This window comes from Schistocerca americana, chromosome 4, assembly GCF_021461395.2.
Source record: "Schistocerca americana isolate TAMUIC-IGC-003095 chromosome 4, iqSchAmer2.1, whole genome shotgun sequence".
NCBI lineage: Eukaryota > Metazoa > Arthropoda > Insecta > Orthoptera > Acrididae > Schistocerca > Schistocerca americana.
The window spans coordinates 733,214,194-733,231,491 of NC_060122.1; the positions used below are offsets into that span (position 1 = coordinate 733,214,194).

The 17,298-nt window shown below is 43.4% G+C and overlaps 1 protein-coding gene across 1 annotated transcript in view; it reads left to right on the plus strand.

The window, feature by feature from the left end:
* Nucleotides 1-310: 310 nt before the first annotated feature.
* The window catches only part of LOC124613752 (centrosomal protein of 78 kDa-like), a 191,025-nt gene continuing 174,037 nt past the window's right edge, over nucleotides 311-17,298 (plus strand). The window contains exon 1 of the mRNA XM_047142467.1: nucleotides 311-562. Within this exon, the coding sequence (XP_046998423.1) occupies nucleotides 311-562 (252 nt within the window). The remainder of the gene's footprint in view (nucleotides 563-17,298) is intronic.

A 17,298-nucleotide genomic window follows, 5' to 3' on the forward strand; every position in this document is an offset into this window, starting at 1 on the left:
CAGAAGGAGCATACTGTAGACTGAAAGAAGAATTAATTTCTCGGTGTGTGAAGTCAGTCAACATCAGAGTCAAACAAGTACTGTACCAAGAGAAAGGGGAGATAGGACCCCGTCAGAATACTGGCGTCATTTACGCAGCCTGGTAGATAGTTCGACAGTCTCGGATAGACTGTTACTCCACGTATGGCAACAGCAGCTACCAACGCAAGTAAGAACTACACTAGCTATATACGACGAAAGATCAGTTGACAAGCTGCTGCTCGCTGCAGACAGAATCTACGAGATGCACGAGCCTTCTGCAACAGTCGCAATGACGTCGACAGATGCCACGTACGATAACTACCATTACCAGCAAGACCAAACTGACGATATAACAGTAAACTGTGCCGCGGTCGCAACCCGACAAACAACAAAAAGTTCAAACGAAATTAGAGATTTAAAAACTGCAATAGGGGATTTGCGAACGCAGCTACGCACGCTGCAGCGACCAGAAGTTATCTTTAAGCTCAAGAGAGACCGGGCTGGGCGTGAAACACGAAGTCAACAAGAGGACGAGCGTAAGGTGTGTTGGTGCCATAAACGTTTTGGGAGAGATGCTACAAGATGTACATCACCGTGCGCCTACTCAGACAACCAAGGTTCAAATGGCTCTGAGCACTATGGGACTTAACATCTATGGTCATCAGTCCCCTAGAACTTAGAACTACTTAAACCTAACTAACCTAAGGACATCACACAGCACCCAGTCATCACGAGGCAGAGAAAATCCCTGACCCCGCCGGGAATCGAACCCGGGAACCCGGGCGCGGGAAGCGAGAACGCTACCCCACGATCACGAGCTGCGGACAGACAACCAAGGTATGTACAGAAACAGTGTTTTCATGTCAGCGACAGCAATCGTCAATACATATGCCTCCTGCTTCGAAAAGGTTGTATGTATCAGACGTACTTACGGGTACAAGGTTTTTGATGGATACCGGGTCAGACATTAGTTCGCTTCCTGTCAGCCTTGCGCCACACAACGAAAAAGGCATACAGCCACGTTTGAAGGCAGTGAATAACTCGGTAATCTTAAAGTGTGCAAGATTGATGTGGGTTTTTCCAAACAGTTTACCTGGTCTTTTGTGATAGCTGGTATATCAGAACCTATTTTGGGCGCTGATTTTCTGGCGCATTCCGAATTGGCGGTCGACTTACAAGGAAAACGTTTGTTAAATCTGACAGACAACAGTGCAATATCAAGCACTAAAGGGCATACAACTTGTGAGAAGCTACAGGCGACTGGCAACTCTGTAGCCGAAGAGCTACACGACGAAGAGAAGAATCGGAGATGTTCTGACAGACAGACAAAAGAAGTTAAACATAGTACGGTTCACTATATTCGTACCACGCCAGGACAACCAGTTTCACGACGAGCACGTAGAATAGCACCAGAGAGATTGACATAAAAAAGGCGATATTCGAGGAAATCTTACAGTCGGGAATCATTCGCCGGTCAGACAGTCCGTGGTCTTCACCCCTGCACTCAGTACGTAAGAAAGATGGATCATGGAGACCGTGTGGGGATTACCGAGCTTTAAACTCAAGAACCATTCCAGATAGATACCCAGTACCTAATATACAGGACTTCACATGAGCTTTGGCCGGCGCGAACATTTTTAGCGTCCTCGATTGCAAGAAAGCATGCAATCAGATACTGGTGGCTCCAAGAGATGTTCAGAAGACAGCAGTGATTACACCATTTGGATTATTCGAGTTTTTATTTATGCCTTTTGGCCTTAAGAACGCAGCACAGACTTGGCAGCGTTTTATCGACGAAGTTTTGCTTTGCTTATCTTGATGACATCTTGGTTTTCTCTCCGGATAGTCAAACACATGAACAGCATCTGTGTCAACTTAGCAAGCGGCTATCTGACTACGGAGTCGTTTTAAACGAAAATAAGTGAGCCATGCACAAGAACCAAGTCACTTTCCTCGGCCATACTGTGTCATCAGAAGGTATATTGCCTCTGCAAGAGAAGATCGCGGCGATACAGGGCCTTCCGAAACCGACAAACAACCAAGAGTTACGACGATACATGGGAGTAATAAATTTTTATAGACGTCATCTGCCAGCAACGGCTACGGTGCAAGCACCACTCACTGATGCACTGAAGGGACGCGACGCCAAAGGTCGACGAATAATTAAGTGGACACAAGTAATGGACAAAGCATTTAATGATCTACAAGCAAGCCTCAGCAAAGCAGTGTTGCTCGCTCACCCAGTTCACTACGCACAGCTAGCTATTGTTGTAGACGGGAGCCAGTCAGCAATAGGGGCGGCGCTGCACCAGCGTGTAGAAAGGCAATGGCAACCACTACGGTTTTTCTCTAAAAAGTTACAGACTGCACAACAGAAGTGGAGCGCGTATGACAGAGAATTGTTCGCGATCTACGAAGCAATTCGATACTTCCGCCCACAAATAGAGGCTAGACCATTGACTGTGTTTACAGACCACAAACCCATAACATCGGCTTTTAAAAACACCAGTGATAAGTGCTCACCAAGACAGTTCCTTTATATTAAGTTCATAAGTCAGTTCACGACAGATATACGCCATTTAAGAGGCGCAGAAAATTTAGTGTCTGACTATTTTTCACGTATTTGCGGGATTTCAGAAATTATAGACTATGATAAACTTGCAGGGGAACAGACCAAGGATGCAGAGCTACGACAGCCGTTAAACGACCCGACTACAGGTCTGAAGTTCGAGCAAATTCTGGTGCCTAGCTCCAAGCGGAAGCTGTGGTGCGACTTTTCTCAAGGCAGACCAAGACCATTCATTTCAGAAATATTGCGCAAGAAGGCATTCGACAGTATCCACACACTATCGCACCCAGGAGCCAACGCTACAATCAAGCTGCTGACGGACCGCTATGTGTGGCCTTCTATGAAAAGAGACGCGCGCCTTGGGGTATGTTCCTGCATTCCTTGTCAACAGAGTAAAGTAGGACGACATGTGCGTGCTGATATTGGAGATTTTCAAGGTACCTCTGCTAGATTCGCACACGTTCACGTGGACCTGGTTGGACATCTCCCATAGTCAGAGGGTTACAGATATTTGTTTACGGCCATAGATAGGTGCACAAGATGGGCAGAAGCAACTCCAATAGTCGATATTTCAGCCGAAACTACTGCGAAGACGTTTCTGTGTACGTGGGTTGCCCGTTTTGGATGCCCCCCCTTCATGTCACAACTGACCAGGGACGTCAGTTCGAATCTACGTTGTTCCTCGAGCTATCCAATATGTGCGGTTTCCAACGCCACCACACGACTACCTATCACCCTGCCAGTAATGGTATGGTCGAACGATGGTACAGAACACTCAAAGCAGCATTGATGTGTCATCAAGAGAGATGGACGGAAGCATTACCATTAGTGTTGTTAGGCCTGCGGACAGCTCACCCGATATTGGTGCATTAGTTGCCGAGATGGTTTACGGCGAGCCGCTACGGATTCCTGCAGATTATTTAGTACCAACCTCACTACCTGGATCAGAGGGCCTCACACACTGGGTGCAGCAGCTAAAACGTCACTGCACAAATATACGTTGACCGCCACCTTCTCGCCATGGCAACCGTAAGGTGTTTGTACACAAAGACTTATACGATTGCTCTCACGTAATGTTGCGAACAGACTCAGTAAAATCGCCTTTACAACCACCATACACGGGCCCATTTCAGGTGCTGAGAAGAAATAAGCGTACAATGGTGTTCCGACGAAGGTATCGATTGAACATGCCAAGCCAGCATGGGTTTTACCCTCTCCGACCTCTGATACCACGCCTGTGCATCAACACATGATGGACGCAGAGCATACCGAAACACCGCTCAGTACATTGTCTGAGACAGGTGAATCACCGTCACAAACAACAACGTCACCGCCCCCGAGACACCCGACGCACACCAGAGCTGGACGTCGAATAAAATTCAAGTATCAAGATATCCCTGGGGCTCCGCACTTTAAGGGGGGCTGTGTGGCAGTGATATTTTTCATGTCTGGTGCAAAGTGATATCAAAAGGGCGCGAGAATTTTTTTTCTGGTCATGTGTTGTTTTTTATCTTTTCCGTAAGACTATAGAGTCTCCTAGCTTTTGTCACTTCTGTGTTGTTTTTTTTAGTTTCTTCTCATTGTGAGTTTTTGCGGATAAATATTTTTTTCGTTAACATATTATACCGGACGGCTATGCAATTATTTGTTGTAGGCAAGTCGCCTACAAAGGAAACTAAAATGCTGCATCACCACAATCACAATTTTACCCAACACTGTTACCCAGAGACTGTACCGGTATATGAAGTCGTAAAATCCAAACAGAAGCGCCACAGCGCGTCCGCTCAGGACGGCCGCAAAAGCCACTATTCTGGTCCCAGTCAAACGAAACTTTTGTTTAATTACTTGTCGAAATGCTATGAACGATAATGGACACCGCTCAAAGTACAACTGTCTGTAATACAACTATATTTTCAAAATTATTTCGCAATGCGAACCAAACTGCGATCTCTGTTTACGTTGCTAAGCAGAGATACTCAAGCCAAATAACAGAAACATAGGGCTCAATTCTCGTACTATTAGAGTAGAGGAACGTAGGCTGACTTCGTTGCCAAACGGTGTTGCGTAAGTCATAAATGCGTGATAGTTTGGAAGGTTTCCAATATGAGGCTTCACATAAATGCTTTCCATTGTTTCTTGAAAGTTGTAGACACGTTTCGATAATTACTAACTAAACCATTTGTGGGAAAAGTACACAAAGTCACTAGTAACGTCAGTTCACACTCATGTACTATTCGTAAGCAGAGCCGATGTCTTAATATTTAATGATCTTCAAACTCTTATTTGCATAAAAATAACACGTATTTTGAGAGAATATTGACCGACGTTTTTTGGATGTATTCATTCACAGTAACAACATAATCTAACTATGTTTCTAACAAAGGAAAATAGTCTATTATGATGTCACTTTCCAAGTGTATGCGTCCTCTGGTGATTCTTTAGTAACACAAGCACTACATCCAAAGCTAAAACCGCTAAATACGTTTAAAATAACAAATTATAGGTGTATACAAACCATAGCTCACCGATCGTCTGGGCCACACCGAAATCCAAAACCTCTCGGTACAATTGTCGTAAAATCGGTGGGTGGATCGTTCGGTAACAGGTCTCAGAAGCTTACTGAATAGGTTATTTGGATAAAGGACCGAAAATGATGTCACTACCGAGACTAACCTACTACACTGATCGGTATGAACGATACAGTATAAGGCCCCTGGGACCCGGCTAACGTTTAGCACCACGCGGCCGCCGACGAGCCGCGGCGCGCCGAGAGGCTCCAACACGGTCACGCCAACTCCGAACTTCTTTTTCAGGGCGCCACAACTCGCCCGCTACCTCACACACCTCCACTTATTAACATTCTGGCTTGCCAGAATGTTCAGAAGTAGCACCCTTCAGTTCATACAAGTACATTTAAAACAAATTACAAAGAACAGAATTGAACGATTAAAATGCGAGGCCAATAGTGTTTACAATTTTTTTTGTAGTGGTATGGGAACAGCATGAATTTCGAAATATCTTAAACTAACACAAATTATGAACAAAACAGCATATTAAATAAATGCCTGCATTTCAATTATGGATAAACAAGCATGAATTTCGAAATAAACTTAAACTAACAGAAATTATGAACGATACAGCATATTAAGCAAATGCCTGCATTTCAGTTGTGCATAAATAATTTTTTGGACAAGAAATAAAATTTTTAAATGCACTTTTACTTATGTGCGATTTTGTAAGCACTTCTTGTGCCATTCACTCAGCGCTAAGGCTCCTTCATGCACTAATTTTTTCCGTCGCACTACACATGCTCACACGGATTTTTGGCATGAAGTACTGATCAACTCACATCAGTCTTTTGACCAAGTGCCCCGCAAAAATCGAGTCTGCCTCTGAATACCGAGCTCCTCCGTTTATCGTGACAAATCTGTCTACAATGAAACCCAAAAGTAGAAACCCCTCAACAAACCATTTCCCAAAACCTACCAGGACCCTCGGTAAAGAGTCCCTCTAGTGGAAAACGATAGTTTAGGAGCAAAGTCACAAGGAAAACGACTGAATCACGGTAAGTTCATATCCCCATAAGTTCTATTTAATTGATTTTAATCAATCCTTCCTACCTCCACGCACAAAAAATTGCGTGCACATACAATTACAATTTTAATACGCTTCAAATTGACCACTAAATTTTTTGCCCCACTCTTACATAAAGCATAAATCAATACATATTTTACTTAAATCCACAAGGTCACTGACCTCCACTCACCCTCAGTGCCCAAACGTCCCCCTTTTGCACACGTACAGTGGCACAATAAACTAACAAATTAGTAACGAATCCCCAAATAAAAATAAAATCATCCCTCCAAAACTAATACCACTAATTACAAATTAGAACAGCTTTTCATTTCTCCCCTTTCTCTGTATACAGCCTCAACTCGGTCACGTTTCTTAAACCCAAAGGTTTTCCTGAGACAGGGTATATTAAATGGTATGCATTTGGGTGAGGTCACTCTGCCACAACAAATGGTTCATAGTATAACACAAATAATTTCTTAATCTCCCCCTCCGCTTCGCTGGAATGCTCTTTGGTGTGTACAAGCACTTTGTCCCTCACTCTGTACTTCATCGGTTTGTATCGCCTTTTCCTTTCAGCGGCTAACTTCCTCATGCGGGCCGTTACTGCCTTCTCTCTTTCAGCAGCCAATTCACCTTTTTTCGGCGGGAATTTTACCGTTTCTGTGAGTAGGAACTTTGGTTTCACCCCGGTCATGACTTCCAAAGGTGAGTACCCCGCAGCCTTGCTTTTTATGCTGTTGAGTACATCCTCAAACGCTCTCACATACTCCACCCACTTGGAATGACGATTGCTGGCATACTTCCTACATAAACGTCCTACTTCCCACATATACCGTTCACACGGGTTGCTCACTGGATGGTAGACGGATATAGAGATATGTTGCACACCCTGATCGTTCATGAATGTGTTCCAATTGTTCGAAGTATACTGTGATCTATTGTCAGGCAACAGCCTTACTGGTTATACAATATTCTTGAAGAAATCCTTCTCCAGTTTGGCGATCAGAGTTTTAGTATTCGCCGACCGTGATGGCCGAGCGGTTCTAGGCGCTACAGTCTGGAACCGCGCGACCCCTACGGTCGCAGGTTCGAATCCTGCCTCGGGCATGGATGTGTGTGATGTCCTTAGGTCAGTTAGGTTTAAGTAGTTCTAAGTTCTAGGGGACTGATGACCTTAGAAGTTAAGTCCCATAGTGCTCAGAGCCATTTGAACCATCTTTTTAGTATTCACTTTCCGTATTGGAAACAGTTTAATGAACTTAGAGGACACGTCCACCACAGCAAAGATGTACTTCATGTCGCCAAGTCCTGTCGGTAGTGGGCCAAAATTGTCCGCAGCCACTAACGTGACCACTTTAGTAGCTATAATGCTTTGCATTTCTCCCTGTTGTGTGGTCATGCAGTATTTGACCTGTTGGCAACGGTCGCACACCACCAGTTGCGAGCAGACCTGTATCGCCAGTTTATTTACGTAGGCGTATTCATTGATGATTTCGGTGCAATTTTCGGCCACGTAATGTCCGTGACTTAAATGAACATAGTCTATTAAAACCCCAGATGAGAAACCTCCAACTGCAGACATTCAAATAGCAAAAATGAAATGTGGTGTTGTGGCCCTCAACTACGTACCCTCAGATTCAAAGTTGAAATATTAAAAGATTTGAGTGGGTTTCGTTGTCTAGGGTCTGGATACTTAGTAGTATCGCGCAAAGTTCGTTCTGAGCCACTCTGCATTGTTGCCAGATGTATCTAAGATGGTGGCGGGGACTTCATCCAAGATTGCGGCGTGTAGATTTGACAATAGCGCATGACGTCATTAAAGATGGCGGATTTTGGTGGGAAGTTTGAATTTTGGAAGGAAGTTTGAATTTTGGCGGGAAGAAGGTCAATTGGGCTACCTCCACTAACCTAACCTCCCCTCCCCCAGAAAATGGCGGGAAGTTCAAATTGCAACAGGACAATGCAACACACCTAACAAAATGGTGGGAGAAAAGGACACTTGGTCTACCTCCACTAATCTAAGTCATCCAACCACCACCTCTTCCTAGGAACTGGCGTCAAGTTTGAATTTTGGTGGTAAAGAAAGGTCAATTGGGCTATCTCTAATAACATAAGAAAATGCTGGGAAAGAAAGGGCATTTGGACTAACCTAAGCCACCCGACCGCCACCTCTTCCTAGGGATTGGTGGGAAAAGGTCTCAGTTTGCACTGGGCTGCTGGAGACAGGAAGGAGTGTACTTTATTTATTTTTGAACAATTTATTTAGGGATGGAGTATATTTATCACAGTGATACAGAACCCACGCTCTGACATGTCACACAGCATACACACCTGCAAACTACTCCTAAATAACTCATGTATAATGCTCTACAAACACATTTGCTAATTATAAGCTGTCAAAATAACGCATTGCACAGCCTACAGACTTGCAAACCACTCGTAAATAATGCAATACATTTACGTCCAGAGAGCCAAACAACTCGTAAATTGTCAAAATAATAATAAATCTAAAAGACTCTGCAAACATGCTTGCTAATTGTCAACTGTCGAAATCATGCACCAGTCTTTATTTAAATAATCAGAGACAGCACCACCATCCAGTGTTTTCGCCACGAGGTCCGCACTCCAACTGACCTTGTACACAGTTCTGCCCCCAGAGGGCGCTCTCGTATGTTCCAAGCACAAAAGAATGTATTGTGAATGAATCAAGCATTATGATTGGCTCTTATCGAATCTACCCTCCAAATTACTGATGCAACCAGTGTGGAAGCATGGCTCTTGTCGAATTTACGCTCCCAATGACTGATGGGACCGGTGTGGAAGCACCATCTGCCATTTCTTTCTTTCTGCAGACGAGACTTTCAGCAGGAAAAAAACAATTTTACACAATTTAATGTCCAGTGTTTATCTGACCTCAGGATTTGGCAGATCCTGTTGGCAGAGGAAAGCAGAAGGTACACGTCTTTCCTTTTTGAAGGGTGAAGGTACTGGTTTAGGGTAGTACCATTCGGACTTACAATTTCTATGGCAGTTTTTGTAAGAGCATTGAGTAATGTCCTGGGGGAGGGTCTAATGAGTAAACTCGTGATATACATAGATGGTATATTGATCGCTACAGAAACGTGGAATGAGCATTGTCGAGTTTTGGAGGAGGTACGCATGCCTCTGAGACGAGGTGGAATGACTTTAAAGCTCGCAAAATGTGTGTTTGTTTGGGCAAAAATTCAATTCCTGTGGAATATCCTTACTTCGGAAGGAATTTTACCTAGTTCCGAAAAATTAAAGGCCATTGGTGGCTGTAACAGACCCAAAAGTAGGAAACAACTGAAGTCACACTTGGGCTTGTGCGGTTTGTACAGAAAATTCTTGGGGCAGGGAGGAATGAATATTCCGAATTTATGCAAATTGTTGAAGAAAAATGCAGCTTGGAGGTTGACCGAGGAATGTGAAACGGAATTCCAGGGTATACAAGATAAATTGTGCAATAGTAAGATGTTGTACTACCCAGATATGAATCTCCCTTTCTGTTTAGCATCGTAGAGTTCGGACAAAGGAATAGGTTGTGAGGTATTTCAGGAAAAGGTAGTTGATGGAAAAATTGAACACCATAGTGTGGCATTCTCCAGCTGCATGCTAAATAAGCACGAACGGGGATACAGCATTCCGGAGAAGGAGATGCTTGTGATCGTGCACGGATTTAAGAAATTCCACATACATTTAGAGGGCAGAAAAGTGACAGTGTTGTTGGACCACAAGGCGCTGAGTTATCTGCAGGACTGCAGGATGCTGAATGATCGCTTAATGCGTTGGGCAATGTTCATGCGGCAATTCGAATGCGAAATCCGCTACATCAAGGGTACAGAAAATTGTGTTGCCGATTTTCTGTCCAGATTACCAGTGGGGGCGGAAGATGATAGAAACGAATTTAAGCTACTGTATATGAAGGGGGTAACGGGGTAGAAAGAAATTAATGCGGTGTGCAAAGATATGCGGCGAGCACAAAACGACGATCGTGAGCTGAAAAACATTAGAGAAAATTAGGGAAAATTTAAGTGTACATCAAAAGGATAGGCAAATGGGAAATGGAGATGATCTATTTATCGCAGTAGACAAGAAATGCAAATCCATCAATATAGAAACTGAAGCTGCATGTGAGATTGTTTGGGCAAGACTCAGTATGGGGATGAAATGATAATTAGATCCTTCTATCGCCCACCAGACTATAGCGTACCCAATACCAATATGTAATAGCAATATTTTTGCAAGTGAAGTGAGACATACAAAAACTACGAAAAAAAAGATCGTGTGATTATTAAATGCGAGCAATTACGAAAATAAATAGTTTAAAAGACAAAGAGAATAATGATCTATCTAAAAAATAAACGTTATCGTTATACTGATAAGTGTTCATCTGTGGTCTTCAACCTGTACATGTAAAAGTTCTCTCTCTCTCTCACGCGCGTGCGTGCTCTACTTGTCTCCTCGTGAGATATTACGTACAGTGCTTATTCAGGTCTGTAACGTAATGTAATGTGATTTATTGGGCTGGTGTCAAATAGATACTAAATGAGTTGGATTTTATTTATAGAAGTGTTAACCTATGTCAAACAATCCCAGTTTACAGAATTACAGCATTGTCTGCAGCGGAGAAAAAAAAAACAGCATTGCTGGAACCCTGCAATCCGCCGCCATTACGTGGTTTATTCAAAATTTACATTATTGTTCCACACGCGCGTTACCACCAGCGCAGACTATTTAATAATTTTTCTTCTAGCAAAGCTGGAGACTGTATCAGGCAGTTTAATGACGAATTTGCCAGTCATTTTAAGATATTGTGTGGAATTAGGCCCTGGCTTGTACTACAACTAGAGGAGAACGCCTCTCATTACAAAGAGTGAACACTATATTTGACCTAGTATGGCGAAAAGCAAAGTGACAGCTAAAAGCTTATTTAATTTTCACGTCGACCGAGAACATCCCAGACGTGTTCGGTGGGGCTTAGGTCTGGAGAACAGGCAGGCCACTCCATTCGCCTGATATCTTCTGTTTCAAGGTACTCCTCCACTATGGCGAGTGTTATCATCCATCAGGAGGAAGGTGGGACCCCGCCCCTGAGAAGGCGGACATACTGGTGCAAATGACGTCCCGATTCACCTGACCTGTTACAGTTCCTCTGTCAACGACATGCAGGGGTGTACGTGCACCAATCATAATCCCAACCCACAACATCAAACCACGACCTCCATACATGTCTCTTTCAAGGACATTAAGGGGTTGGTATCTAGTTACTGCTTCACGCCAGATGAAAACCCGGCGAGAATCACTGTTCAGACAATACCTGGACTCATCCGTGAACATAATCTACGACCACTGTTCCAATGACCATATACTGTGTTCTTGACACCAGGCTTTACGGGCTCTCCTGAGAGTAGGGGTCAGTGGAATGCACCTTGCAGGTATCCAGGTGAATAAAACATGTCTGTTCAGTCGTCTGTAGACTGTGTGTCTGGAGACAACTGTTCCAGTGGCTGCGGTAAGGTCCCGAGCGAGGCTACCTGCAATACTCCGTGGCCATCTGCGGGCACTGATGGTGAGATATCGGTCTTCTTGTGGTGTTGTACACTGTGGATGTCCCATACTGTAGCGCCTGGCCGGCCGTAGTCCGAGCGGTTCTAGGCGCTACAGTCTGGAACCGCGCGACCGCTACGGTCGCAGGTTCGAATCCTGCCTCGGGCATGGATGTGTGTGATGTCCTTAGGTTAGTTAGATTTAAGTAGTTCTAAGTTCTAGGGGACTGATGACATGAGAAGTTCAGTCCCATAGTGCTCAGAGCCATTTGAACCATTTGTAGCGCCTGGACACGTTTCCTGTCTGCTGGAATCGTTGCCATAATCGTGTGATCACACTTCGTGGCACATGGAGGGCCCGTGCGCCGGACGGAGTGGGCGAGCGGTTCTAGGCGCTACAGTCTGGAACCGCGCGACTGCTACGGTCTCAGGTTCGAATCCTGCCTCGGACATGGATGTGTGTGATGTTCTTAGGTTAATTAGGTTTAAGTAGTTCTAAGTCTAGGAGACTGATGACCTCAGATGTTACGTCCCATAGTGCTCAGAGCCATTTGAACCATATTTTGAGGGCCCGTGCTACAACCTGCTGTGTTTGACCAGCCTCCAGTCGCCCTAGTATTTTACCCCTCATGACGTCATCAATATGTGTTCTTTGAGCCATTTTCAACACACAGTCACCATTAGCACGTCTGAAATCGTCTGCACACTTACTCGCTTCACTGTACTCTGACATGCACCAACACACGTCTGCGTATGTGGACTGCTGCCAGCACCACCGTGTGATGACTGCAGGTCAAATACACTGCATGGCCATACCCTGAGGTGATTTAAACCAGCAAACCGCCCACCAGACCGTTGTTTCACCATGTATCAGCATTACCCTTAATTTATGAGCATGAGTGTATATACGAAAGAAGCTACATAAATATTGAATCAGACCTTGATAAGATTTCAAAGTGGTGCTAAGATTGGCAATTTGTTTTAAATGTTCAGAAATGAGTCACTGTTGGAATCGGCCAATTCATATAAATACCTAGGCGCAACACTTTGGAGGGATATGAAATGGAATAATCACATAGGTTCAGTCATGGGTAAAGTGAGTGGGACCCATATGAAGTAGGACTAATGGGGCATATGGAACTTATACAGAGAAGGGCAGCACAAATAATCATAGGTTTGTTTGATCTGTGGGAGAGTGTCACTGACATACTGAAGGAACTGGACTGGAAGACTGTTGACGATAGATATAATCTATCTGGAGAAAGCCTATTAACAAAGTTTCAAGAACCAGTTTTAAACGATGACTAGGAATATACTACAATCCTCCACGTATCACACTAATAGGGATCGTGAGACTAAGATTAGAATAACTACTGCATGCACAGAGACATTCAAACACTCATTCTTTCTGCGCTCCATTCGTGCATAGGATAGGAAGGAATCCTATAAACCCATAAAAAGGGACGTAACCTCTGCCTTGCGCCTCCAGTGGTTTGCATAGTATAGATGTAGATGCAGATTAATTATCACAAGCCACGTTTCGTGAGTGATTCTTCCAAACTGTAATATCGGACAGAAGGTATGAATAACGACAATTCTGAATGACGAACCGATTGCAAGGTACACGTACTGCGACGTAAGTACCAGACAGCACAACGGTATAATAATTTTGTCGCAGCTGCTGAACTGACGAAAAGAAGGCGAAGGCTGAAGTATTGTTCCTGGAGAGAAAGGGAAAAATCTAACGACAATACAACTGACAAAGATACTCTACATCTGAACAGTGGCCTTTCTTTACTGAGATGTTCTTCCTGGTGGACACCTTCAATACAGACTACCCTCCAAGCAGCATTAACGATAAAACGCAAAGCTCTGCTTCTGATGACGAAGATAAGGAACAATGAGGTTGACTCGAATGAAATCTATCGTAGTGAAGAGCAGTTTATCAATAACGGAGATCATTTAGATTTTAGATGGTACAGATGATATTCAGAGACAATGTTCACGATCTGAAATCCAGGCAATGCCTGCATCACAAGAGCAGAGTTTCAGGTGCCCATGTAGAAGTAAGATTCAGAAGATAAATTACGATAAGAAACAACTTGAAACTGAAAATAAGAAACTGTCCTTTTTACACAAGACAGAGAGAGAGAGAGATCGGCCTCTCAGAGTGAACGTTGTTATAATTAATTTTTGTTATCCTGCTACATATGCTGTGTCCAGTGAGTCTATAAAAAGTAAATCGGAAAAATACATGACAACCTCACTCACCAAAAAGCCGACTGGTCGGACGACATCGTGAGCAAAGGACGCGGTGTTCTACATCTACATCTACATCTATACTCCGCGAGCCACCTTACGGTGTGTGGCGGAGGGTACTCATTGTACCACTATCTGATCCCCCCTTCCCTGTTCCATTCACGAATTGTGCGTGGGAAGAACGACTGCTTGTAAGTCTCCGTATTTGCTCTAATTTCTCGGATCTTTTCGTTGTGATCATTACGCGAGATATATGTGGGCGGTAGTAATATGTTGCCCATCTCTTCCCGGAATGTGCTCTCTCGTAATTTCGATAATAAACCTCTCCGTATTGCGTAACGCCTTTCTTGAAGTGTCCGCCACTGGAGCTTGTTCAGCATCTCCGTAACGCTCTCGCGCTGACTAAATGTCCCCATGACGAATCGCGCTGCTTTTCGCTGGATCATGTCTATCTCTTCTATTAATCCAACCTGGTAAGGGTCCCATACTGATGAGCAATACTCAAGAATCGGACGAACAAGCGTTTTGTAAGCTACTTCTTTCGTCGATGAGTCACATTTTCTTAGAATTCTCCCTATGAATCTCAACCTGGCGCCTGCTTTTCCCACTATTTGTTTTATGTGATCATTCCACTTCAGATCGCTCCGGATAGTAACTCCTAAGTATTTTACGGTCGTTACCGCTTCCAATGATTTACCACCTATGGCATAATCGTACGCGATAACGTGAGACACGGCAACGTACGACTGTCTTTTGCATATTTACGCATACATTGGACACCTAGTCTTCATGGTAATTATAGAAACCGCGCAGGATATTGCGGTCGAGGCACAGTGATCAGTTTTCGTCCAAAGCTCTGGATGAATTCACTCGTTTGTTCGAAAGGAGTGGCCGACATTGTCCGCATTCGGCTGGTCGGCTACGCGCTGCGATAATAGACTCGAGGCGCATACCCTGCAGTCTTCCTCAAACGATTTTACAAAAACTATTCGGTACAAAAATTCACTGTTGGGTTACTTATAGCTTTATTGTCAGTTTCATGATAAATGTGCCCATCAATTCGTTAATAGTCATAGTTATTGTGATATTTGTTTTTAAACCGACTCTGCCAAAAATTCAAAAAAGTTTGCAATGAAAAACAGGGATCGCTATGATTTTGGGCTTGATGCATACTACATAATATGTCGCTGCGTGTAAAATTTAGCTGAAATGTGAAATCTTTCTTTAGACTTGGGTGGAGGTTTCTGTCACCAGTCTGGAGAAAATTTATCTAATGTAGCATACTCATTTACGATCGCGCATGCCAGCAATAAAGCCAGAAACTAAAAGTAAACAGGCCTTTGAAGGCCCAACGGGACCGACCGGCCGCCGTTTCATCCTCAACCCACAGGCGTCACTGGAGGTGGATACGGAGAGGCATGTGGTCGCACACCGCTCTCCCAATAAAGCCAGAATGAAATATTCATAAATCTCTCGTATCTTGTAAACAGTTTGAAATATCGAAATGAGATTTTGGCAAATGATGGCGCGCAAAGAGGAGAATCTTGCCATATGGTTATTACATTAAAACTTCATTATCTACCATGTAATTCCACTAACTACACACTTTTTCTATGAAAGAATATAATTTTTAAGGGTCATTAATAGCTGGTTAAACGAGAAATGCTGTGGGTTTTGGAACAGCGTAAGTGAAGCCATTACACGTTTATTTTTGTACCGAGCGTGTGCGTTTTCATAAGTTATTGGCCCTACTTTCTCCTCAGTTCCTCACTTAATAAACTGAATAAACTGTGGTTTCAGAATTCTCTCGTAATTGCGTCCGCATAACATGTTAATGTGGTGAAACTGTGTAAACTCAGCTGCGTTTTGGCGAAAGAAGCAAATTTTAATATGGTAACAGGAGAAATGTAGGTTTGACTCAAAATTCGCCGTTCATGACGCATCCCTGAAAGCTACGAATGGTAATAAGCCAGACGAAAATAAATCACCGCTTTTTGCATTTTCAGCACAATTCTTTCTAGATACTACGCAAAGCAGAGGTGACAGTAGATCTTTCTGAATGGTCACCAAGCAAATGTGAGCATAGAGGGGCTTCACTTAATTTGCACAAAAAAACGTGAGCTTACGTTTGAGTTTAAAACGGCACTTGCCCTCCAGCACTCGGAATTTCCCCTACAGCGCCTGCCCGAAAGCCCACCACAGCCACTCCCCTCACGCATGCCTTACAGATTGCACGTACATCGGCCATGTTATTCTGCGTCACTGTAGTAGTGGTAGTGGTTGTTAGTAATGCTAGATATACGTTCATTAAAAGGGAATTTTCTAGTACATGCCCCCTAGCCTCCCCAAAATTTAAGCATAATGATCCGCCACTGGAGTGTAGTCAGTGCAGTGTTGTTGATCAGGTCTGGAAAAATTTCACTTGTTTTGCTTCGAATAAAACGTAGCCTATACACTTCTTACAGTTCCCATGTCCTATATAATATACTGTAGCTGCTTACTACTGCGATCGCTGCATTAATGCTGCAATCGAAAGCTGCAGAAGTTTGTCGCTTTCACAAAGCAATATTCTGCATTTCACAAAAACAAAATCATCTACCGTGTCTATCAGGAGAACAATTAACATAGGACGTTATTCATAGCATGTCTTTATAGTTCGTACATAATAAATTGGGTAATTGTATGAAACAGCACTTAAGAAAATACAGAATGACTAAAACATATAATTCACAGTACCAAAATCTATCGTGAAACATGTTAATTTTTTACAGATTCAACTGCTGTTTGTCAGCGGGGTGCTAAACTGTACCGGTATCTTGTGCCGTCGAAAGTCGGATGTGTCAGCGAGTAAAAATTTTGTTCCGTTGCTTCCAGGAATGAGATAACTGCAACAAATATGAGACGTAAATCTTCATATTAATTGCAGCCTTTAGGGAAATAGAACTTCTTGGTGGTTTTTGTACGAAATAGCAGTATAAAAATCAAAGTGCTATTTCTAGTTGTCTTCTCTTTGAAACTCTACATAGTTATCCATATCCGGTAGAATTCAGCCACAGGGGAATAACAGAAATTAGTACATGGCGCGTTTAAGCCCATTTTAATTTGTGGGGGTGGGATATTTTAACTGTATTAGGATCATTTATTTAGTACCTCGTTGTACGAAGAAAACAATAAATGTTTCATGCCGTCCATATTTTTGGTGGCGAGAAAGGGCCAGTCGTCAATTGATCCATTCACTAACTTCCCAACAACAGTGCAATTGAGTGTTATTTCCAGGTAAGTGTGCACACAATTGGTATAAAGTAC